This window comes from Mirounga angustirostris, unplaced genomic scaffold (genome assembly GCF_029215605.1).
Source record: "Mirounga angustirostris isolate CCGP_5_RB_7025 unplaced genomic scaffold, mMirAng1.0.hap1 SCAF_11, whole genome shotgun sequence".
Classification (NCBI taxonomy): domain Eukaryota; kingdom Metazoa; phylum Chordata; class Mammalia; order Carnivora; family Phocidae; genus Mirounga; species Mirounga angustirostris.
Genome location: NW_026991719.1, coordinates 100,835,017 through 100,859,040, shown reverse-complemented (window position 1 = coordinate 100,859,040; position 24,024 = coordinate 100,835,017). Strand labels below are relative to the sequence as shown.

At 35.5% G+C, this 24,024-nt stretch overlaps 1 protein-coding gene across 7 annotated transcripts in view; it reads right to left on the bottom strand.

The window, feature by feature from the left end:
- Positions 1–2,826: 2,826 nt before the first annotated feature.
- STAG2 (STAG2 cohesin complex component) overlaps positions 2,827–24,024 on the bottom strand; it is a 133,247-nt gene continuing 112,049 nt past the window's right edge. For 6 of the 7 annotated variants that reach the window (XM_054509116.2, XM_045882152.3, XM_064574543.1 and 3 more), the window contains exons 27-34: positions 22,599–22,747; positions 20,984–21,112; positions 17,214–17,437; positions 14,153–14,342; positions 13,952–14,062; positions 10,757–10,883; positions 9,556–9,633; positions 2,827–4,750 (exon numbers count right to left, since the gene is read on the bottom strand). In XM_054509116.2, the coding sequence (XP_054365091.1) occupies positions 4,727–4,750; positions 9,556–9,633; positions 10,757–10,883; positions 13,952–14,062; positions 14,153–14,342; positions 17,214–17,437; positions 20,984–21,112; positions 22,599–22,747 (1,032 nt within the window). In that variant the 3' untranslated portion in view covers positions 2,827–4,726. The remainder of the gene's footprint in view (positions 4,751–9,555; positions 9,634–10,756; positions 10,884–13,951; positions 14,063–14,152; positions 14,343–17,213; positions 17,438–20,983; positions 21,113–22,598; positions 22,748–24,024) is intronic. The other variant, XM_054509117.2, reaches the window with a different exon arrangement.

The following is a 24,024-nucleotide window of genomic DNA, read 5'->3' as shown; positions in this document are numbered from 1 at the left end:
TTCCCTTCGCCCTGGGCATATGAGTAAGCTATGTTTCCCAGACCCCCTGCAAAGTTAGGTGTGGCCATATAACTAAATTCACTTCAAAGGAATGTGAACAAAAGTGATAGATATACCACTTTCAGGCCTGGCCCATGAAAACCTCCCACATGCACTCCTCCATGATCTTTCCCCACCTCCTATGGGCTAGAATGGTTATGACCAAACAACCTTGGAAGGTATGTGTTAAAGATGGCAGAGTTGGTTTCCATTAGCCAGTGTCTCTCAACAACTATATAGAGAAAAGGCACCTGCCAATTGGGAAGAGCCATCCTGAATTGTTACCAGACGGAGAAATAAATAAATAAAGTCACTGAATTGCTATTAAGTCTCCTCTTACAACAGCTTGGCCTTCTGCATACAGAGGCCCTGAGGCTCTCAAAGCAGACAATTTTTATTTATTTATTTATTTTAAAGATTTTATTTATTTGAGAGAGAGAGAATGAGAGACAGAGAGCATGAGAGGGAGGAGGGTCAGAGGGAGCAGCAGACTCCCTGCCGAGCAGGAAGCCCGATGCGGGACTCGATCTCGGGACTCCAGGATCATGACCTGAGCTGAAGGCAGTCGCTTAACCAACTGAGCCACCCAGGCGCCCCAGCAGACAATTCTTAATAAAAGGACTCTGAAGGTGCTAAAATCCTAAGAACATGTTGGATAAGCCTTTAAACGCTATGGAAGGGCTGGTTAAAATGTGTCTACACTTACACTGAGACTTAGTACAAAGGACACTGATCCCAAGAGATTTAGAGTCAGAAAACGTAAATCTGACCCAAACAGGTTTTGGCAGGCATGAAATTGAGGGCCATGCTCTCCTCCAAGCTTAATTTTAACACCCCATCCAATCTTCTCTCAACTCACTACCAAAACCATTTGCAAAGGAGAGGAAGATGATGAAATTGGTTGTTCCACTAACACAAAGCCGGGAAATTTCCATGTGGCACAAGCCAGACTCTGACAGCTATGGAGGGTTAGGGACTAAATATAGCAGTTACAAGTTCAATTACTGTTGTGCAGCCTTTGGGAAAGCTCCTGTGATGGCAGCCAAAAAAAGGCATCCCCAGTACTCCACCAAAAGGGCACAACATTCAACCTGCCATCAGTGTGTTAGCCTGGGGCAGAGGTAAACACTGTGACTTGGAGGAAACTAGTTCTATAGATAGGTTAGAGATAATAATACTGGTAAGAAAATTTGGCAAAATGCAGGTCATTGGGACACTGAAGAGTTTCAATGGAGTGGCAGGAATGAAGGCCGGATTGGAGTGTACACAAAAAAGGATGGGAGAAGGAGGAATCCAGGCAGCAAAGGGAAAGAAAGCAGTGGCTAGAGGGAAAGGTTTAGTCAAGGGAATGGTTTTTCCCCCCTAGTTTTGAAGATGAAAGATGTTTTTATGTTGCCAGGAATGATCCAGTTGAGGGGAAAATTTATAATGCAAGGGAGGCAAGAGGGGAATCTGGTGTCTCAAATACAGGGACAGCTTATCCACCTACCAAAAGGAAATGTAGTATAAAATACTACAGAGGCAAGTAGGTGGGTACATTTACTAGCACAAAGATGAAGGGGGGTGGTTAAAAGCATGGACTGTGAAGTCAATCTGCATTCAAATCTAGACTCCATCACTTATGAGTTATGTGCCCTTAGGCAAGTTGATTTAACATATGCATCAGTGTCTTCATCTGTAAAATGTGTATACTATCAACTATAAATTCAGAGCAAGAATTAACTATCAGTGAAGTACCTTGAAGTGTTCGGCACACAGTAAACACCCAACAAGTACTGGCTATTTCTTCAAAATTACTTATAATTTTGCTACAAGTACTGTAAAATTATTTAAAAACTAGCTTGCCAAAGATTCATTAAACTTCGCACGCCTAAGATGGCAGAGTAAATAAGATAAATTCAAAAATAAGTAAACTTACTGTAGCCTTTTTTTTTTTTTGTGAGAGCAAGCGAGCGCATGGGGAGGGCATGGAGGGGCAGAAGAGGAAGAGAGAGAGGGAATCTTTTTTTTTTTTTAAGATTTTTATTTGACAGAGAGAGACACAGTGAGAGGCAACACAAGCAGGGGGAGTGGGAGAGGGAGAAGCAGGCTTCCCGTGTAGCAGGGAGCCTGATGTGGGGCTCGATCCCAGGACCCTGAGACCATGACCTGAGCCGAAGGCAGATGCTTAAAAACTGAGCCACCCAGGCGCCCCTACAAGGCATATCTTGACATGTTGAAGACAATAGTTTTTTTTTTTTTTAAGTCAATTAGAAAGTTCTTTTTCAAAAGTTGTCTTTCACTTACCTCCAAGCATGAGCCCCTTTGTCTAAGGGAGGTTTTACACACACACACACACACACACACACAAACTCATTCTCTAGCTCAGCACACACTGCTACTTTCCTTAACACTCCTTACAAGTTTATTTTGTTTACTCCACTAGATCTATGAGGGAGGAACCTTATCTATCTTGTTCACGGTTAGATCTCTAACACATGCCTAGCACGTAGTAGGTACTCAAATGTATCCTGGAGGAATAGAGTATTTAACCCATACCAGACACAAATTGAAGTAATAATGGTTGCAGTTTTCTATTTTAAAGTAATAACCTAATTAGGGATTTAGTCTCATTTAAAAATACATATGATTTATTAAAAATATATAATGGCAATGTTTTCTATAAATTATCCCCACCCAAACATGGGGTGTTATGCTTACCACATAAAAGCTGTGGTAAGAGATATGTTTTCTAAAACATTCATAGCCACCCTCCTCCTTTAATTATAAAAGATAAAACATACAACATACTGTAGGTTTATTTTTATTCAAAAAGTTACTGTCTCAAGACATAAATACAAATCAGAAAACAGTACAATTAGGACAATAGAATGTGGAGGACAACAGGTTAGAGTAATATATAAAACATTTTTAGCTGGTTGAAAACAAAGCTGTAAGAACTGCTTTCACAAAGAAGTACTCCTTTCAAGAGTGAGAAAAAAAAATCAACTTAGGTTTAAAATCATATATACAGTCCTCTCAGCAGTTCTAGTAAATGCAGTGGTGTGAAAAACAACATAGGCAGTACTTTTTTGCACATAACAATATTTGTAGATGGAAAATCTGTTAGACAAGTCTCGTTCCATTTGTTATTAACCATGATTTAATAAAACAATTGTATTGTATCATGATCTTTTAGCTAACCTATGGTTTTTGGCTACCACAGCCCAATGCTTGTTGACTTCTGACTCTAAGAACTGAAAGCCTTTTGGTATTCACCCATCTGAAGATATTCTTGTATTGCAAGCATATTAAGGCATGGAATGATTAAAATAATATACCTCAAGAACTGAGAGACGACTGACAAAAGATAGATATACATGTAATATAAGTTAATATTTTGTTTTAAACGATGTCTAGCTGCCTAAGCCTCGCAAAATGAGTTGATGTCAAAATGGCAAGTAGCCACTTTCTGTTTTAAACTAATTTATTTGTGAAAGGACATAAAATGAAGTTTAAAGCTTAGCTTTCAAAGAATATTATGGGTTATGAATTCTATTATCCCATCTAATTTACATACAGAGGAAATGTACTGTAACCTGTTAGAAGTATCTTTAACCTGAAGACTGCTTGCAAAGACAGATAGATAAAACAATATAAAATACAAATTTAAAAATCATTTTAAAGCATGAACACTCATGCTTTTCTATTTTTAAACATTGTTAAACTTTCAATATATTTCTGAAACCTCATAATTTTAAGTTGGAATTTAAAAGTAAGAAAAAACTAAACAAACTGCGCAATTATAAAATCAGCACCAATTTATATATATATATAATTTTATTTAAAATTTAGATCCCTATTCCCACACTCTAATAAGCTGTATAATTTTTGTTTAGAATTTTTCTGCAAACATACTACAATAAGCTTCTTTTATTTGGAGACAAAATACAGTGGCACTACTGGAAGGAATATCACAACATTACATTTTTATCTTAAAGGACAAGCAAACTTTCAGGGTTGATAATGGGATAAGCATGTTTGAGACTGGTTACCTTCTGGCAGTTCACTGCATCTGGATTATTTCTGAAAAGTATAGAGAAGCTCTTGGATTTTAAAAATATCTTAAAATACATTTTAGATGAAAAAATTGTAAAAGTTCTGCTTATAAGTTTACTTTTCTCCACAATTACAATATTTAAAAGAAAGCTTTGTTGATTGATGTTTTAAGCATTTAAATTTAGAATGCTAAAAACAATTCTATAATTTCAGGGCAGGGAAATAAACTCATCCTTAACTTTGTTTCTTGGATGTAAACAGAAATCCAGCAGAGGTCATCATTACTTAGTACACCCAGTAAATAAATGTGAGAGGATTCATGTCTGTACCAAATGCCTCTTTAGATTGTTATATTTTCTTTAAAAAAAGCATGAAATAATTGATTCAAAAGCCAACTAACAGCGCATAAATAAAATATTTACTTTCTAAGAAAAACTGTAGCTTATCATCAAATTGTTTACTTGTCCTTTACTTTTTTCAGGCAAACAAAACTGCCCCTCAATGCACTTGATCTTGGTAAGCATAAGCATGTCATATTCTCCTTAGAGAAAAATCTGTACAGATTTTCACTGTATCTACCACACTTTATTTAAAATTTCCTCTTCCACTTAGAAAATGACTTCACCACAGATTTAATTGAGTACTGGTATTAAAACATTGACACCCCAAGAACCTAATGAGAGAGAAGGGAAAAAAAATCTTGTTAAAATTGTCATTCATTTCTTTGTAAAATTTAACTGTGAATGTTACATTAATATTTGTTAACATGAAGTTTAATAATATGCTAATAAAACAACTCTGAAAAATTCCCCTCCCTTCAAATATATAATTCTAAAATTAAAATTACCATGAATATATAATGAAGTAACAACATCAGGCCTAATCAAGATGCTACTTACCTCACAAATATAACTAAGAGCAGGGACCATGTCTCATTTATATGTTTATTCACACCCCTGATGCCTAGATAATGCCCTGAACACAGCTACTCAACATCTGTTGAATGAACAAATGTGTGTGCTTCTTGACATACTTCTGGCACAGGCTCAATGGAAAGAGCTTAAGAATATCTTGCAAACTTGGTCATTTGCCCTGTGGAGTGGGTATAGCTTTTAAAAAGGCATTTGAACATGTAGACCAAAAATATCCAAGAACAATACAAGTATGTAGAAAATTTAGAAAATCTAGCCTGAGTGAATAAAGAGAACTATAAATTTTAAGAAATTAAGTAAGGTGAAATCTGGGCAAAGTAACTTATACTGATGCCTTTTCATACCATTCCAGTTGGTAAAAGAAGGATAAAATCTAATTACCTGTCACTAACTAAAAAAAGTAAAAGCAAATGATGAATGGAGCAACTCCCCTTTGTTCATCAGACAAAAACAAGACAAAACTTTTAACTGTATATACTAAAAGTTAGGCTGTTCAATTAAAATTCCAGCACTTACTATAATTAAATAATATTTTAAAATACTATAATGAGCTAGTAAGAAATGATTTTAAAGCCAGAGGTAATGAGCTAAGATTGGGATTGCGAAGGGCTCTTATTTGTAAATGAGGTCTCATTTTTTTTAATGTGTTTTATTTATTTATTCATGAGAGTCAGAGAGGGAGAGGGAGAAAGAGAGGCAGAGGCAGAGGGAGAAGCAGGCTCCCTGCCTAGCAGGGAGCCTGATGCGGGACTCGATCCCAGGACCCTGGGATCATGACCTGAGATGAAGGCAGACACTTAACCATCTGAGCCACCCAGGCACCCCGAGGTCTCATTTTAACAAAAGTCACAGAACTCAGGAATTGTTCTGATCCGAAGGAAGTGAGTATTTTCAGACCAGGATCTATCTAATTACTTAATAATTCACTACAAGGAGGCTGCAAAGTGTTTGGAATCCCCGGTAATGAGAACAAAGAGGATTAATGTACCCCACTTCTTACCTGTCATTCACCAAAACCACCACCACTACTCACCCCTTGTTCTCCCCCACCTTCCAATAAAGGTCAGGGTTCTCCCTTTTTGGTTAGAGTCAGAGATCGGATGGTTAGAAAATATTTCCACCAAAGAAGCCTAGATGATGTTTAAAGGTCCCTTCTAGACATAATACTCTGTTAACTCTGGGCAAGGAAAGATCTGATGATGAATGAAAGGATAAAATCTTAGCTGGCAACTCTTCATGTAGAGTGTGGCATGAAAATGAACTTTTCAGAGTGCCTAAGTAGAAATCACGTGAACAGTTTTTTTTTCTGTTTTGTACAGACTAGGTTATAAGTAGATTCTTCTACTAGAACATAAAATTAGCTCCATTAGACTAAACCCTTCTTTTACCAAGTTTATACTACAGATAATTCTAATATGAGAATCACAACAAAGAAGAATGGCATCAATGACACTCTTTTTGTGCTAACAAACTACACCTGCTTCTGGTGTTAACATTAATAAATGCTTAAGCATATACTTAAAAAGTATAAATAGCAAGCTTTAGTGTGTTGTGGCAATACTGGCCCAGTAGAAGCAGAAAGTGATGATTGGCACAAATAAACCAATATTGTTTCCAGATATAAAACTCACTAAAAACCATAAATCTACAATCTTGTGTATATGTAACCCAAAACTGAGCTGCTTAGTTTTTATACCACCACTTCTGAATCATGTGGCTATCGTGTTACAAAAGATATATTTAGATTTAGTAATAACTTAAAGCATCTATACTAGGACGTTTTGGGTTATTTCACTTAGAATTAGAGAATCTTAGAACTGGGTATAAAAGGATTTAAGTCCCAATTCTGCTATTGTTTTGATGACTCACTTATCACAGATTGAGTAAAAACATATGTAGGCTATTGTATAAAGGCAAACACAGATTTTTACATTTTAAAAATTTCCGTTATTCTATTTCTTAAGTTACTGTTGAGACAACAGGAGGTGATGTTTGATGTATATTTTAAAATAAACTAGTATTAACTTAAATATACATTAACCTAAACATATATATAAGTAAATATAAATATACATACATATATATATGGTCAAAGAGTTCTAAAGATACCCAAACCTTGAAAGATCACTGGGCACTCAGTTATGTGACTGCTGCCATCATGTGGTAATACTATAAAACTACAGGAATAAATGCGTGTGTTCATTTTCCTAATTTTATTTTTTTTATTATGTTAATAGTAGAAGCAGCTAAACTACTATCATCTTAGTTGTAACATAACATTCAATGAACAGGAGAATGCCAAAAGATCTATAAATAACAAGTAATTATTAGGTCCCCATCTTTGGCCTCACTCAGATTGTATTTTCCCTAAATGTTGTCAAAAATATGCACACATTTTACACTGCTATTTCACTATTTTAGTAATCTGAAGAACACCTTTTTGCAAATCTAGTAAGTGACTAAGCAAACAAATGCCTAAAGTTTTCCTGACTTTAAGTGACCACATAAAAAATAAAAGAGATCTCTAACTGCCCTTATCAATTTTGACTACAGTTAATCATTTCAATTTCTAAATTACTTTTCTTGATGTTTCTTGTAAATGAGGTCTGATTTTAGTTCTGGAAAGTACAACAGCAGAGACAGCATGAGATTTTTAAATCAAAAGGAACTCAGATCAAATTACTACTCTGACACTAGAGTTGTAAAACTGAACAAGTCAATGAACCACTTCTTCAGTCCCAAGTGTGCTTGAGTGTAAAAGTGAGATCCTACCACCTTTCTCACAAGGTTGCTGAGAGGATCCAACTAAATCATGCCTAGCACAGCATCAGGCATATTAATCTCACAAATACTAGTTTCCATCCCTTTCATTTCAGAGATAGTCAAGGTGAACTAGAATACAAACTCCTGGAGGGCAGGGAGAGCATCAAACTTATTTTAGCACCAAATTCCAGCTCAATAAATGGTTGAATTAATGCATTTCATTATATCTGCTTGAAAAGATTCTTTTACTCCCCATCACAATCACGACCTTCATGGTTTTTTTTTTCAGGATGGCTTATCCAAAGATTCCTATACCTGCTGTTCTATGAAATGGTGTCTTCTGACTCAAATAATAATTTATGGAATAAATAATTAATAGAATATGTTGGTATGAGTTAGTCTGTCAAAATTTTTCCAAGAACTATCTGAAAGCAGATTATGAGGTGAGGAAGGGCAAGGAGAGAATAGCAGAAATTGGGGCATGGGAGGCAGGCCTCAGCCAATGGTCACCCGAGGTAGCAGGTGTTAGGAGGAAGGAGCACAAATGGGTAGACATTAAAAAATGAGATGGAAGGGGACTTAACTGGTTTATTCATTTGACAAAACTAAACACCTATTATGATAGGCAGAACTCAAAATGAATAAAATCATCACTACCTGGCATTCAGCTTATTGAGCGAAATGTAATAGCCTATTTCACTACACAGATCTGATAATTATCAAAATAAAAATGTACACAATGTGTTTGTTATGAGAGCCAAGAATAAAGCATCTATCTGGAAGGGTCAGCAAAAACTTCACAGGGAGTGTCAGAACTATTAAAGGATGAATTCACTAGGAGGAAAAGGAAAGGGACAATTCTGGCAGAGAGAAAAGCTTATACAGAGTGATGGTGTCATGAAAGAGTTTAGTGTGTCTGAGAGGAACTGTAAGACTTGGCATGGATGGAGAGCAGGATGCATGTAAGGAAAAAGCCAAGGTTAAGTGGCAAAGGAGCAAGAACACAAAAAGTCGTTGTTCACCACGCTGAGAATCCAGTTTTTTCTTAATGGTAATGGGGGGAAAAGTCAATGAAAGACCTAAAACTATGAGGGAGAGAACCAGATTTGCATTTTAGAAAGATGACCCCCAAAAGAGCTTTAAAGGAGTGCTGTGGCAGCGAGATCAGTCTGACAAAACTAAATGCCTATTATGCTAGGCTGAACTCAAAATGAATAAAATCATCACTGCCTGGCTACTGCAATAGGCCAAGTAAAAACTGAAGGTGATTTGTACTAAGGTATTGTCAGGGACAATATGGCAGCAGGGACAGACAGGAGAGGTACTTAAGAAACAGAACTGACAATACCTAATAATAACCAGTAATCTCAATTACCTTCTCTTTATTATGAAACCTTTATTCAAGTTCTATTTTTTATCATGTCTGCATATTATTATTATGATTTCTCCTTCATCCTATCCAGCCATAAATGCCAAGGAAATCTTTCTGAAACATAATTCTGATCACACCACTCCCTCAAACTTAAGCCTACAGGAAAAGTCCAAATTCCCTAACATAACACTCAAGTCCCAATTGGCCAGGGATTCAAAGGCACTTTTAATCTGTTACCACCACTGAACCACTCCTCCCCTCCTCCTGAAATCCCTCCTGCCTGCCTCTTTTTCTCCTGTCCAATTGTTTTTATCCATTCTCAAAGTGCTGTCCCAGCTCTTCAATCTCAAGTTTAGGGATTGCCTGTACTTTTAATTTTGCAATCCTGGGGTACATTTAAATTGAACGTACTGATTCATCCATAATTGAAGCTGGATCAAAGAAATCAGGTTTCAGTTCTGTTCTTTCTCGTCTGTTCTTTGATGGTGGCTAAGGAAAAAAAAAGGGAAGAGAGTTAACAATTGCTAGATCTATAAACCAGAGAGCAGCTGAAAATATTAAAATTATTGTTAAGTGTTCATATGGCATATGTAATTGCAAGTGTACCTTACAATATTTTAAATACTGTATATTCAAACTACAGAATGCATAAAAATACAAAAGCAAAATCATTCACAGAAAATTATTCTGAAAGATAAAAACTAGAAAATTCATTTTTGTTTTACTTTAAAAATGCCATTCTCAAATCATTTTCCTTTAAAGGTGCCAAATTACACTATTCTGAAGAGAAGCCATATTTAATTATTTCTTCCTTTTAAGGAGAATACAGCACGGTACACTAAGAAGTAGAATCAGAAGACCCAGCTTATAGTAAATCTCAGCTTTACCGCTTCTTAGTTTTGTCTCCTTGGACATGCTAATTGTCTTAAGTTTCACTATCCTCAATCCTCCCAACCTACCTCACAAAGCTGAATGATACATGTGGCAAGATGAAATACATAGAAGCATTTTATGTATGATAAAGCCCTATTCATATATATATGATATTTAATATAGAAATTTGTCTCAATAGGGTAGTATCAAGTTACTAATGTATTGTTTACATAATGGCAAATAAATGGAAAACAAGGTGGATATGACACCTGGTATAATAGTAAGCAAAATGTATTCTTTAAATTGATATAGTCCTAGGGACGCCTAGGTGGCTCAGTCGGTTAAGCGTCTGCCTTCGGCGCAGGTCATGATCCCAGGGTCCTGGGATCGAGTCCCGCATCGGGCTCCCTGCTCCGCGGGGAGCCTGCTTCTCCCTAGGCCTCTGTCTCTCTCTCTGTCTCTCATGAATAAATAAAGAAAATCTTTTAAAAAAATAAATAAATAAAATAAATTGATATAGTCCTAAATTAATCTTAAAATTTACCATCTTAAACTAAGAGTTAACACCCTCTTCAACCTCACCCTCTCCTCAATCCCTTCTCATAGACCAAAATACCTGGCAACTATTTATAATCTTTTTTCAAAACTTACTTTTCATGGCAGGTTATTTCCTCGAATTTCAACTTAATTTCCAAAGGATCTTCAATGAAAATTTGACAGAAATTACTAAGTTTCTTACCAAGTCTATATCCATGGTGTCGAAATCCATTCCTTCGTTAAGATCTTCAATCCTCCCTTCTGAGGACATCATAACATCTTCAACAATTGGCTCTTCATCATCTTCCATTAGGCTTGTACCACGCCGACTAGAGAAATATAAAACAAAGTCAAGATCTGAACCAATGTTGTGACTATTAATATACTGGCAGCAACTATGCAGCTCTCTATATTGAAGTGTAATGGAAAATGATGAAATTAAAGGTCAGGGAAAATGATTAGGCATTGATCATGTCATCAATGATGTCAAAACCCCAATGTTCACTTGTCTAAAAATGCTAAGGAGTTGTTTATTCTACATTACTTCAGTACATTTAGCTTGATAGTTCTGATACCCCATATAAAAGTTCAATGAGAATTTCCCACATGGGAACAGACGAGATACCTCAAATCCTTTTTGAAAGTAGGCAGGGTACAAATCAATAAACAAATATAAAACAGAGACCAAAGAAATGACATTTTCAGAATACATATATTTTCACTAATATATATTAGTTTTACCCATTATTCACTCATTCACTCAGTACCTAATTTGTACTAGGCACTCACTCACTCATTCATTCACACAGTGCCTACTATATGCCAGGCTTCTTTTATGTCCTATGGATGCTAAATAAATAAATAAATAAATAAATAAATAAATAAATAAATAAATAAATAAATAAATAAATAAATAAATAACTAAATAAGACAGGGTTCCTGCCCTCAAGGAGCTCACAATCTATTATGGGAAAACAGAGATAATTAATTTTAACAAAATGTGACAAATACCACAAGAGAAGTATGTATCAAAGTGCTATAAAAATTACTGAAAGAAGAGATTAATTCTGTTTCAGGAAGAAACGCGCAACATTTATGCTGAAACTTGGATTCTGTGTCCTATGAAACTCAAAACTAAAACATATGTAGAAAAGTAAAATAAAAACTTAAGACCAAAAATTCTGTATGTTATCACATTATTATAAGGCATAAACTCAAATTTCAAGTTCACAAATTAGCCGAGATCAGCATGAAGGAGTCAACATAATAGTGAAATTGAAGGTAACTAGTTGCCCAGTTTGGCCAATATTGCCTTCTTCTCTTATTCATTTAACAATTCCCACCACTACCAAAATAAATTATTTACTTATAATTTACACAACCCTATGTTGAGTTTTAAAAAATAATATAAAGATAGCAAGACACGATGTTTAATCCAGGCTACCTGGACCAATATGTTGACAGTGGTCCCTATTTTCTAAGAGTTCTGGACAGTAAATGATAATTTTACTATATTTGGTAGAGGCAACTATGAAGGAAGTACGTGTGCTTTGTGGACCATGTTACAGAAAACCTGAAATCCATTCTGTATCTCATTTGGAGTAGAAGATATGTGTGATATAAACTATAAAAATACAAAGAGGTAACTTGGAAGTATTTTCAGTTATAGAGCAGATACCACCATTACAGAAAAATCTTTGTAAAACAAAAATATTTTAAAGTGTCAGGCAACAGACCACTTATAGCACAACAACCAAAAGAATTTTATGGTAATAATTATTTAAATGGAATTTTCTCTTATAGTCACCTGGGGAAGTTTATCCCTAATGGGAATTAAACTACAAACAAAAGAATAATGATAAATGGTACTGAGTAATGAGATGCTATGCAAGATCTTAGGGACTGGCAGAAAATTTTCAGGGGAGAGATAAGGCCCAAATGACTATATGGTAGAATTCCAGAATGGTTGAACTGGTGACTGGTTGGAAGCTAAGAAATTAGCTTGTTGAATTCGGCATGAAATAAAGATATATTACAGGGAATGTGGTCACAGAAACAGAGAAGAGGGAGCAGAACCAAGTCACAGTATGGATGATGACCATATTAGACAAGTTAGGATCAGAATCTATACATATAATAGAGTATACTTTATCTGTAGAGGTTCATAAGACCAGTATAGAAATAACTAAAGCAAATTTTAATAGATTACCATGCATGTGGTAAATGATCATTTCTTAAGAAAAACAGGTGAAATTCTTCTCATTTAAAAATCAACAAAATGAAACATAAATTTTAAAAAGATAACAATTACTATCTCCCAGTATTAAAACATATGCCACATTATGTTACAAATACAAAGCTTTCAAACTCAAAATTTAAATCATCAGAATATGTTCCCTTTTTTGTACCAATCATCTAAAAGACTGCTTTTCTGCCATCTCCAAAGCTAATAAAGATTCATAAAAGTCTCATACAGATTCCAGTAAAAAACAAAGTATTTAAAAGTTAAACTACAATTTTTTGCATTGGACATTTATTCATTCAATGAACATTTAACTTAGCACTTTTTATGTGCCAAGCACCAACAGGCAATGAAGTGGTCCCTGCCCTTGAGGAGCTCACAGTCTAGAGAAAGGGACAAATTCATAAACAAATAATTACAATACAATGTGGTAAGTGCTATAAGAAATATGAATATACATAGTGTTAATGGGAGCATAGATGACCACAGCTTCACTTAAGGTGACACCTGAGCTTATTCTTTTACAATGATTTTACCAGTTGCCAAGAAATGGGGATAGGATACTAAAATGTAGGCAGGGGGCCATACTTTGTAAGATCTTGCATGCCATGAGCTAAGGAGTTTGGACTTTATCCTGTAGGCAATGGGGAGCCATGGGAAGGTTTAAGTCAAAGAGTTACATGACCAGATCTTTATTCTACAATAGTCACTTTTGATGGCAGTGTGAATGATGGAGTGGTGGTGTGGAGTGAGGGGAGGAGTTTGGTGAGAGGATAAATGGGAGATTTGAGGGAAGAAAACAAGTTAGAAAGTGAATACAATGGTTCAGATGAGGGATGAGGGCCTGAACTAAGCTGGGGAATCAATTAAGATGTAACAAAACTGGATTTTTAGCTATAATTCTGTGTACCAAAATAAACAAGGATTCAAATTTAAACTTTTCCAACAGATCAACCTAAGATTGGTCCTTTAGCTAACTAGTGAATATTTATCTTTGAAAGTTTTCTTCTGTTGGAAAGACCAAATTTTAGTTCCTTGATTATTTCAGCTTACTCTAGAGAGTCTGCTGAAATTTTTAGGCAAGGCACACATCAAAATATGTTAAAATGAATTAGTGAACTTCCTAGACTCAGACAATAAGGCACTCTCACTTACATGGCATGCTGAAGATTAGTTCGCAGTTTAACATAGCTCATTGCTGCTCTCTCCTGCTGTTGCCTTGCTTCCTCGTGTTGTCTTTGAGCTAACATCCATGTTACCTGCGTGCTTCAAGGAGAATTTTATTCTTCTTTTAACTTAACTTTTTTCTATGTAATTAATAAAGTTACAGTATAGAAAATGATCAAATGTACTTACTTATAATCAAGAGGAGTTTGATGATGTTCAGTCTGCATTGGATAGACACTCATGAAGCTATCCTCAGGTCGTAATCTTTTGGGCTCTCTCATAATCGTTGAGGTGAGTTGTGGTGTCTGCATCATAACTGGGGTGTGCAGTGTTTGTTCTCTGCTTAACCACATACTGTCACTACTACTGCTTTCTTCAGCTAAAAGAGAAAATTAATAGCAATAAAGTTCAGTCACTAATTTTGACTAACCAAATGTCTACTAAAACCCGTTCAGGTCAACAAACATCTGGTTGCTTTCCACATGCTAGTGCTTGAAACAGGGGGATACCAAGATATGTAAGGTGCAATCCCTGTCCTTGGAGACAAAGAAAATACAGGCAATGACAACACAGCGTGGTAGTGCTACAAGAGAGGGCAGCACAGGTGGAATGGAAGCAATGAAAAGGATCAGAGCAAACTACCCAAAAGTGACTTCTAATTAGAGTAGATACTGGGTAAAACCGTGACATTTTCCAGGCAGGGGGAAGAACATAAGCAAAAACACTGAGGCATGAAACCACAGTGACTGAACCATACTAATCTGCTGATATTCAGCAGTTTTTGACCTACAAAAATGGCAATTTCATATGGTTCAAACTAAGAGTTTGATACTCCTAGGGTAAGCGGCAAAAGGTAAGGCTAAATAAAGAGACAGGAATCAATTTACGTAAAGTCTCACAAGCTGTGCTAAGGTGACCGGAACATCTGCCAAAGGTTTTATGGAAGAGAAGCAATGTGAAAGTTACATGTTCTAGTCAAGGTATGAGGTGGCAGTGTGGAAGGTGGACTGAAGAACATGAAGACTAGTGAGCAAACAGGCCAGTTAGGAGGCTAACTGTATAGCCCAGGTGAGTTAGAGGTGGAAACAGGAATGAATATAATGGAGGAATGATTCCTAGTGTATAGGATGCTCACCAACTCCGAGGGGAGCACAAATCCATATACGTATTAAGCACTGGACCAAAAACACCAGATTTCATACCTGCAAAAGCTATTTGTTTTCAAATCTGTAGTGCTGCCATGATTAATAAAAGACAAATTCACATGCAAGTGTTACTGAATTCATAGTAATTTTTTTGAATCCACTCATTTGGGAGGTGAAATTGATAGCACTCGATGACTGAATATGAGTTTGCAGGAAAACTCTTTTATTAGAAGATTACACATGTGCACACAGATGTGTTTTTAAGAAAAGAGTGGAAAGGAGAATGTACTAGTAGCTAATGCCCTAGTAACAGAGAGATTAGACATAAATTTCACAATCTGCAATATAATTACATCAGCCCTTAAGTTCTACTGTGTTTAGACTCCAATTCTGCCTTCAAAATTGCCCTGATCTGGCCAATCTATCAGCAGTCATCCCTCCTTCTTCTAACTTACTAACAAGCCAATTTCTATGGCTTTCTCCAAAAACCTAAACAGAAAGTATGGACTCTTTCTGTAAAAGCTGAACTATCTGGTTTGATAATCTATCTTCAAGATGTTGTATCAATACCAATTCATTTGTTCTCCATGTAGTCTAAGGAAAAAGAGAAATTTGATGGCCCAGCATAAATCTGTAACAATTAACTATTTGTTCAGATGAGAAAAACTTAACAGTGATGTGCAGGAAACATCATCTCTTAATCAGGTAACTTTTCGACTTAAATTTAAGGTTGTACCAGTTATGTTTATCCGTTTATATCACTGGACAAAAGATAGAACCATTAATCCACGGGACTATCAAGTATTGAACACTATATACCTGATGATGGCTGAAGAATTATGTGGCAATTAGAAAATACGGCCCCCAAATCTTTGACACTCCTCACATTAAGAGGTGGAGGATTGGGGCGCCTGGGTGGCTCAGTCGTTAAGCGTCTGCCTTCGGCTCAGGTCATGATCCCAGGGTCCTGGGATCAAGCCCAGAATTGGGCTCCCTGCTCAGCGGGAGGCCTGCTTCTGCCTCTCCCACTCCCCCTGCTTGTGTTCCCTCTCTCGCTGTGTCTCTCTCTGTCAAATAAATAAATAAAATCTTTAAAAAAAAAAAAAAAAAAGAGGTGGAGGATTATGTCCCAAGCTGGGCCCTGATTGCTTGGTCAAGAGAATATGGTGGAAATTATGCTGTGCCAGTTTCTGGCCTTAAAAACCTGGCAGCTTCTACTTCCTGTCTCTTCAGACACTTGCTCTTGGAGCCCAGTCACATGCTGTGAGAAAGCCAAAAGCCACATGGAGAGGTCACATGTAGGTGTTCTGGCAGACAATCCAGCTAAAGCCCAAGGTGATAGCTAGCACCACATAAGTAAAGGTGCCTCCATATGATTCATCGCCAGCCTTTGAGTCTTCCTAGCTGAGACATCAGACATCATGTCCCTGAGATGTCTTACGTTTTGGGGTAGTCTGTTATTCAGCAGTAACTGGAACAAATTTTGGCAACTATGCTAATTTGTTTGGTTCCAAAGGAGAGTGAAAAAGTCCCCAGGCCCATTACGAACTAACCCTACAGTGCTAGGAGTTCAAGAGATTCAAACGTCATATTGCATTCATTCCTACTTGTAGGATTACACGCAGAAATCTTTCTATCAAGTTCTTCATGATAAATGACCTCTTCACAGAAATTCAAAAGTAAGAAACTCCTGAATCCATTGCTCCACACTTAAATTAGATAATCTGATCTCTTAAGTAACAATTAGCTCTAAATGCTGAGTCCATATCCCTATACATATACAGTATAGCATAGTGATTAAAAAGCAGAGGTTCCAGAGTGAGACTGCCTAGCCACTGAACAGCTGTGTGACCTTATGTAAGTTACTTAACCTCTCTGTGCTGGTTGTCTCATCTGAAAAATGAGGACGTACCTGAAGAATTAGGAGAACTGAGTTTATGTATATAAAATGCTTAAAACACTAAACTTACAACACATCACTGGACACATTGTGCAAGATATTATTTAACAACACATATCTCAAATTTAAAACTAAGGTGAACCTAATGACAATTCAATTGGTAAACATAAGGGGTAAATATTAAGAGAATGAACTATGTTCTTACTGAGTGCAAGTTGCATGCCTTCAACTACTTTCCGTTTTCCTGTAGATGGTTTTGATTTTTTACTCCGCACAGTTGACCCCCGACTGCTGATTCCACTAATGACTGACATGGTATCATCATCACCACCAGCTAGCAAAGAATTTCGGTAAGACATCAGAGGAAGCCACACATCTTCTCTTCGGAGTGACATCTGAAAGGTCATGAACTTTTCCAAGTAAACATACCTTAAAAAGAAGTAGAAACCATTAGCTCTGATACAGAAAACTACCATAGCTTTTTTTCCTCCTTTTTATTTATTCCTCCTAATAATCTTAATGCTTACATACCATATGGAACATTCAATGATTTTATTAGAATTAAACAAAAAGCATATAGTAACAACTAAAGGATGTTAGTGTTTTCTTTCCTAATATGTCTCTGTTCTATCCTAACTTTACAGGTCTTCTGCTAGAAGAACAAACCCAAGTCATTATTTCTGCAAAGAGGACTGATTTAAAATCATGCAATTTGGGTTCTAGTACCAGTTCCACCAACCCCTAGCTGTATTAAGCATGGGCACATTACTTCACAATTCAATCTCAGCTTCATCACTGACAAGGAATTTTGTATCTATCAAGATTCTTCATTAAATGAAACAATCCAGATCATTTCAGCTTAGTATTTGTCGAGCATCCACTATGTCACTATGTCCCTGGCACTGGGGATTGGTACAAAAATGAGTAAGATATGGCCTCTATCTGCAAAAAAGTTTCAGCCTGATGGAAGTCATACATTTACCCTTGGATGAAAGTATCACAAGGATTCTATCGCTTATATGTAATATAGCAATCAAAATTCAACTAACATTTGTGAGACTACTTATGTGTTAGGCATTTTTCTCTTGGGATCTTCAACTTTATTCTTATAATCCTATAAGGGAGATATTCTCCTTGTTTGACAGATGAGGAAGCAAAAGGTAAGAATGAGAAAGTAATATAATCATGATTCAAATCCCAGGTTTTTGACACTAAGAGTTCAGTGCTTTATTGTCTAAATTATGCTTCAAATACATGAACACAATTTTTGTCAACTGACTATAAAAAGTACAACCCAAATAATCTGCTGTCATAATAATGACTAATTCTAATCAATTCAGAATCAACAGTTTTGAACACCATTAAAGAGAAAGGATAGGAGGAATTAGCTATAAAGATACCGCTTGGTGTTAGCTCAGTATTTCTTAATTTTATTTCAGCCATACACAATAGTACAGTACTCCTCAAAGTGTGGACTATGAACTGGCTGTCAGTCTAAAAACTGTTACCAATCTGCGACAAGATATGGAGCTTGAGCCAAATTGTACTCACTGGGAGAAAGATTTACAAATATGTACCTACCACATAGCTTAACTGAACATTCCAGATAAGGAGCCCTCCCTGATGCTATTTCCCTTTGTCCTCTTCCCTGCCACAAAGGCTACTACTAACCTAAACTTACAACCCGACACATACTTTTATATTTTTAATATATTTTTTCCTCAAGTTTTGATTTAAATTCCAGTTACTTAACAGTGTAACATTAGTTTCAGGTTTAGAATTTAGGGATTCAACGCTTCCATACAACATCCAGTACTCATCACAACTAGTGCCCTCCTTAAGACCCATCACCTATTTAACCCATCCCCTCACCCATCTCCCCCTCAAATAACCATTAGTTTGTTCTCTATAGTTAAGAGTCTGTTTTTTGGTTTGCCTTTCTTTGTTTCCCCCTATTATTTGTTTGTTTTGTTTCTTAAATTCCACATGACTGAAATCATAATATACTTTTAATATATATTTGTCTGTAAACATTATAGAACAGTTTTATACTTTGCTTTTTGTACTGAACATTGTTTTAAAAATCTAACCATTTTTGGAAGAGTGGCATCAGCTAATGTTATGGTGTTAATCACTTTCCAATAAAGAAGTATATCAAATCAACATGTTGTACACCTTAAAATTACACAATGTTATATGTCAACTATATTCAGTAAACTTAGGGAAAAACTTTTAAAGATGAATGAGATCTGAGGATATAACAGGATTATAATTGATGGATGATGCTGTATTATTATAAGACAGTATAACTGAAATTTGCTAAAAGAGAACTTAAGTGTTCTCAAAAAAACAAAAACAAAACAAAAAAAACAACCCAGGGTAATATCTGAAGTTTTGAATGTGTTAATTAACTTGACCAGGGGGATCCTCTCACAATATATACACACATGAAATCATGTTGTACACTTTAAATATATTACAATTGTATTTGTCAATTATACCACAATAAAGCTGGACAAAATTTTTGAAGATTTTAAAAACAGAATAATCAATTTGGGTGTGTGAATCTTATTTCAATCCCAATTCAATCAAACAAGCTGTAGAAATGAAAGTCATTTATGACATGAGACTACGAGAAATTTGAAGAATGACTGGGTGTTTAATAAAATTAAAGAATTATATTTACTTTGAAAAAAACTAAACATTTTGATTGCTTATGATATTCCACTGTATAAAAATCTATTGATCTCATTTTCTAATTGATAGATGTTAAGTTGTTTTGAGCTTTCCTCTTTCCAAACAATGCAATGGTCAAATTCTTTTATGGTTCTCCATGTACGCACATGTAAGAGTTTCTCTAGGGTATCTACCTATGAATAGAATTACTGGATCATGAGATAGGGAGAATCTTAAACTTTACTAGACATTGCCAAATAGCTCCACAAAGTGGTCTTATACCAATTTGCAGTCACCAACATGGATAAAAGTTTCTTGCTCCACATCTTAGGCAATACTTCAGACTATCAAGACTTCTTAATTTTTGCTAATCTGCTAGGCGATAAATGGTTTTTCATTATTTTAATTTGTATTTCTCTGATTAATAGTGTTAATGTAATTCTTAATTGGGATAAATTTATATATAATGCATAAAATGCACAGAACGTTAAGAGTACAGCTGGATCATTTTGCAAATAAATGCAGTCATGTAACCCACACATCTATCAAGATAAAGAACATTCCTACAAAGTACCTTAAGTTCCTTTTCCCATTCATATCCACAACCCTAAAGTATCCACTATTGTGATTTCTATCACCAGGGATTAGTTTTGTCTGCTTTAGAATTTCACGTAAAATGTATACTGTCTTTAAATGCAAAATACTGGTAGACTTTCAGAAGAGGTACATATGAGTTATTCATATTCTTCTGCCCTTTTATACCTCAAAGAGGACAGTGAATTTTGAGAATTTAATTCCATTAGTTGGGCTCTCTTAGCAATAAGTCACCATTTTAGGAGACTACACTAGAAAAGTATTCTAAACTGGTCTGTTAGGATAGGACTAGTAGTTAAAGCAAAAAAAGATAAAAAGGAAACCTACTTTCCAGTGTAGTCACAGCTCAGCACATAGACTAAGATGCTCCTGGATGAATTACCAATATTATTGTCTGTTAAATGTTCCCTCCTTTGTTAGACTAAGTGAAGAATGCAGATGAGGATACATAAAGCATTCAAGTTACACCTCTAAAGCCACAACTACATTGGGAGGGGAACACACAGAATTAAAATGGAGTATTATGCATAAGACATAGTTATAATCCCTAAATTATAAATTTTCTGAAGTATAAAAGGTTTTTGTGCATTAATGTAAACCTAAATTCTAATCTGTGTGTGCAAAAAGGAGAAAAATCAAGTGTAACAATTCACCTTTAAGAATTTCAAAACAAAATTAAATAGAGTATTTTTAGCAAATACATACACCGTTCTTTTGTCTTGTCGGAGTAGTTTAGAAGAAAATTCACTCAGAATATCAAGAAATGCCAAATTTAAAGGTGGATGGCTCTCTCCTTGTGGGTTAGGCTCTTTAAAAGCAAATTCTATGCCATCTCTGCAACAATAACAAGAGACAAACATTTAAGGGACTACAAGTTTGATAACTTAGAAAGGAAATTTCTCTCTATAGTTTTGTTCCACTAAGATGTTTCCTCTGCCATGCATTTAATCTGAGGAATAAAGAGAATAAAGGAGGCTATAGTGTGAGAATGAGTAATTATATCTACATTTTATGTCACTGTTACTTTAAAACAAAACAAAACACACACAGGTACACACATACACATAGCTAGCCTTTACTTTGAATGTGGTTTGGTGTACCTACATTCCTTCCTTGGTTCTCTCCTCCATAGAAAGTAGCCCAAATTCTCTCATGTAATGATCAATACATTTTCTATATTTTTCAAGACATAAAGGAGACCTAATATAACTATAGAACTTAAAAATAATTATTAAAAACTATTTGTAGTGACCCATTTAAGAGTAAATTTAAAAATTAAACTTCACTCAGGGTCTATTTTAACTACATTTACTTAATAATAAATACCTCTAATCAAGACAACAACCCAACATTATATTCTTATACTATATCAAAAATGTAACTGTGTAAAAAACAATCCAGATGAAACTGGGGAGTAAAGAAGGCAGGCTATTACATGAAAAAAATAATATATTACCTTCTCAAAATAATCACTAATCATTATATGTGTGGTCCTTAAATATTACCTACTATTATCATCCAATGTATTATTAAGAGGCATAAAAAGGGATATGAGACCTTTAGAGCAAAGTGAAAGGAGAGTGAGTTAAAGTTGGAGAAGGTATGGGACTAACTTAAAGAGCAGAAAAATATCTGTAGGGAGACATTTAACATTTTTATAACTAAGTAAGGAGTAAAAGAGACACAAATCAAACAGAGAACTTTCATAAAACAGAGTCCAAGCCTCCTCATTTTCCCAGAGGCTAGGCTCTTCATCCAGAATTAAGAAATAAAGGGTATTACTATCCACGTGTTGGTGATGTTAAAACTCTAAAATACAATCATATTTGAAAATATGATTGAGCACTAAATTACATGCCCAAAATAAAATCAGATCATTTCCAATTTTGATAAGCCAAAGAATATATGCAGACAGAAAGAAGGCTGTGGCTCAAAACAAGGGAAAAGGTCACTACAAAATAGAAAACAGAATCAGAAAAATTCAATCAAATCTCAAAAATTTCTCTACCTAGCAGTGAGATTATAATAAAAGCTGTTAAAAGAGATTTTATAATACCTGATGAATATGTGTTGCTTTTCTTCACATAATTTATAAAGATTTTGTATTGTTTTAATTAAAGCAAAGACTTTCTATAAGAGAACTTTTAGTCCCAACACATGTGTTAATGGAGATAGCATTATTACTGGTTCTCAAGAAAGGAGATATGTCACAGATTTGAAAAAAAATAATAAAGAGTTTGGTTATTCTAAACAAAAGAGGTAAATACAAAATATTTCATGATTAAAAAAAGGAGAGCTGAATAAAATATTTGGAGATTACTTGTGTAGCATAGCAATGGCCTCTCTTGTTTTCAATTGATCGAGTCCAAAAGTTAATGCAAAACGTCGAGCAAGCTCTTTTATGCCACTAAATGTTGAGGATGATCTATCAAAATTATAGCCGTTTTCTTGTATCATTTCGTTAAAAAGCTGTTTGGAAAGAAAAAGCACGTTAAAGTTTTGTTATAATTATAGATTACTAACATCTTTTAAGATCCCATATTCTCTATTTAAAATATACTAGATGCTCATAAATGAGGCACTGCATTTTATGCTAAAACATGGATTTTTAAAAACATGATACAAATAAAAATATAGTACTTCACATAGGTAGTTACGGACATTAGACCAGAGGTAGTTACGGACATTAGAAACTCTTAAGTTACGGCATAATTCTATTCTGCTGGTGTTAACTGGATATTAAAACAGCATATAAAAATATAAAGAAAAAGGAAACCCACTCAATTATTAGGCAACTATGCTGTTACTTTACATTTACATGATGCATCTTCACATCAAAAACTTCCATCATAAGTAAGCACAACAAAATACAATTTTTCAACTACCGAATGGCCAAGGTTTTTAACAGATAATGGCTACTACTGATAAGAATATTATGCAATGAGCACTCTGACCTGCTAGAAACATAAACTGAGATAACCTTTCTATAGAGGAATCTGTATTGAAAGCTGTAAAATTTTGATGTCCTTTGACTAAGCAATTCTAATTATTGGCCTTTATTCAAAGGAATAATATTTGTGCATGATACATTGGTACAAAAATGTCTTAGTGGTATTTGTAATGGCAAGGATTGTAAAAGACCTCAACATTAAGCAAGAAGAGATCTTGGGGCTCCTGGGTGGCTCAGTCGTTAAGCATCTGCCTTCGGCTCAGGTCATGATCCCAGGGTCCTGGGATCAAGCCCTGCATCGGGCTCCCTGCTCAGCCAGAGGCCTGCTTCTCCCTCTCTCACCACCCCTGCTTGTGTTCCCTCTCTAGCTGTCTGTCAAAAAAATAAAATCTTAAAAAAAAAAAAAAACACGAAGAGATCTTGGTTAAATTATGGTCCCTGTATAAAACACAATACTATACAGTCATTAAAAATGCTCAGGAGGGGCGCCTGGGTGGCTCAGTCCTTAAGCATCTGCCTTTGGCTCAGGTCATGATCCCAGGGCCCTGGGATAGAGCCCCGCATCGGGCTCCCTGCTCAGTGGGAAGCCTGCTTCTCCCACTCCCCTACTTGTGTTCCCTCTCTCACTGGGTCTCTGTCAAATAAAATCTTTAAATAAATAAATAAATAAATATGCTCAGGAAAGTATTTAATGGCATGAAAGCGTTACGGTTTTATTAACATGAAAAATTCAGGGGCACCTGGGTGGCTCAGTTGGTTAAGCGACTGCCTTCGGCTCGGGTCATGATCCCGGAGT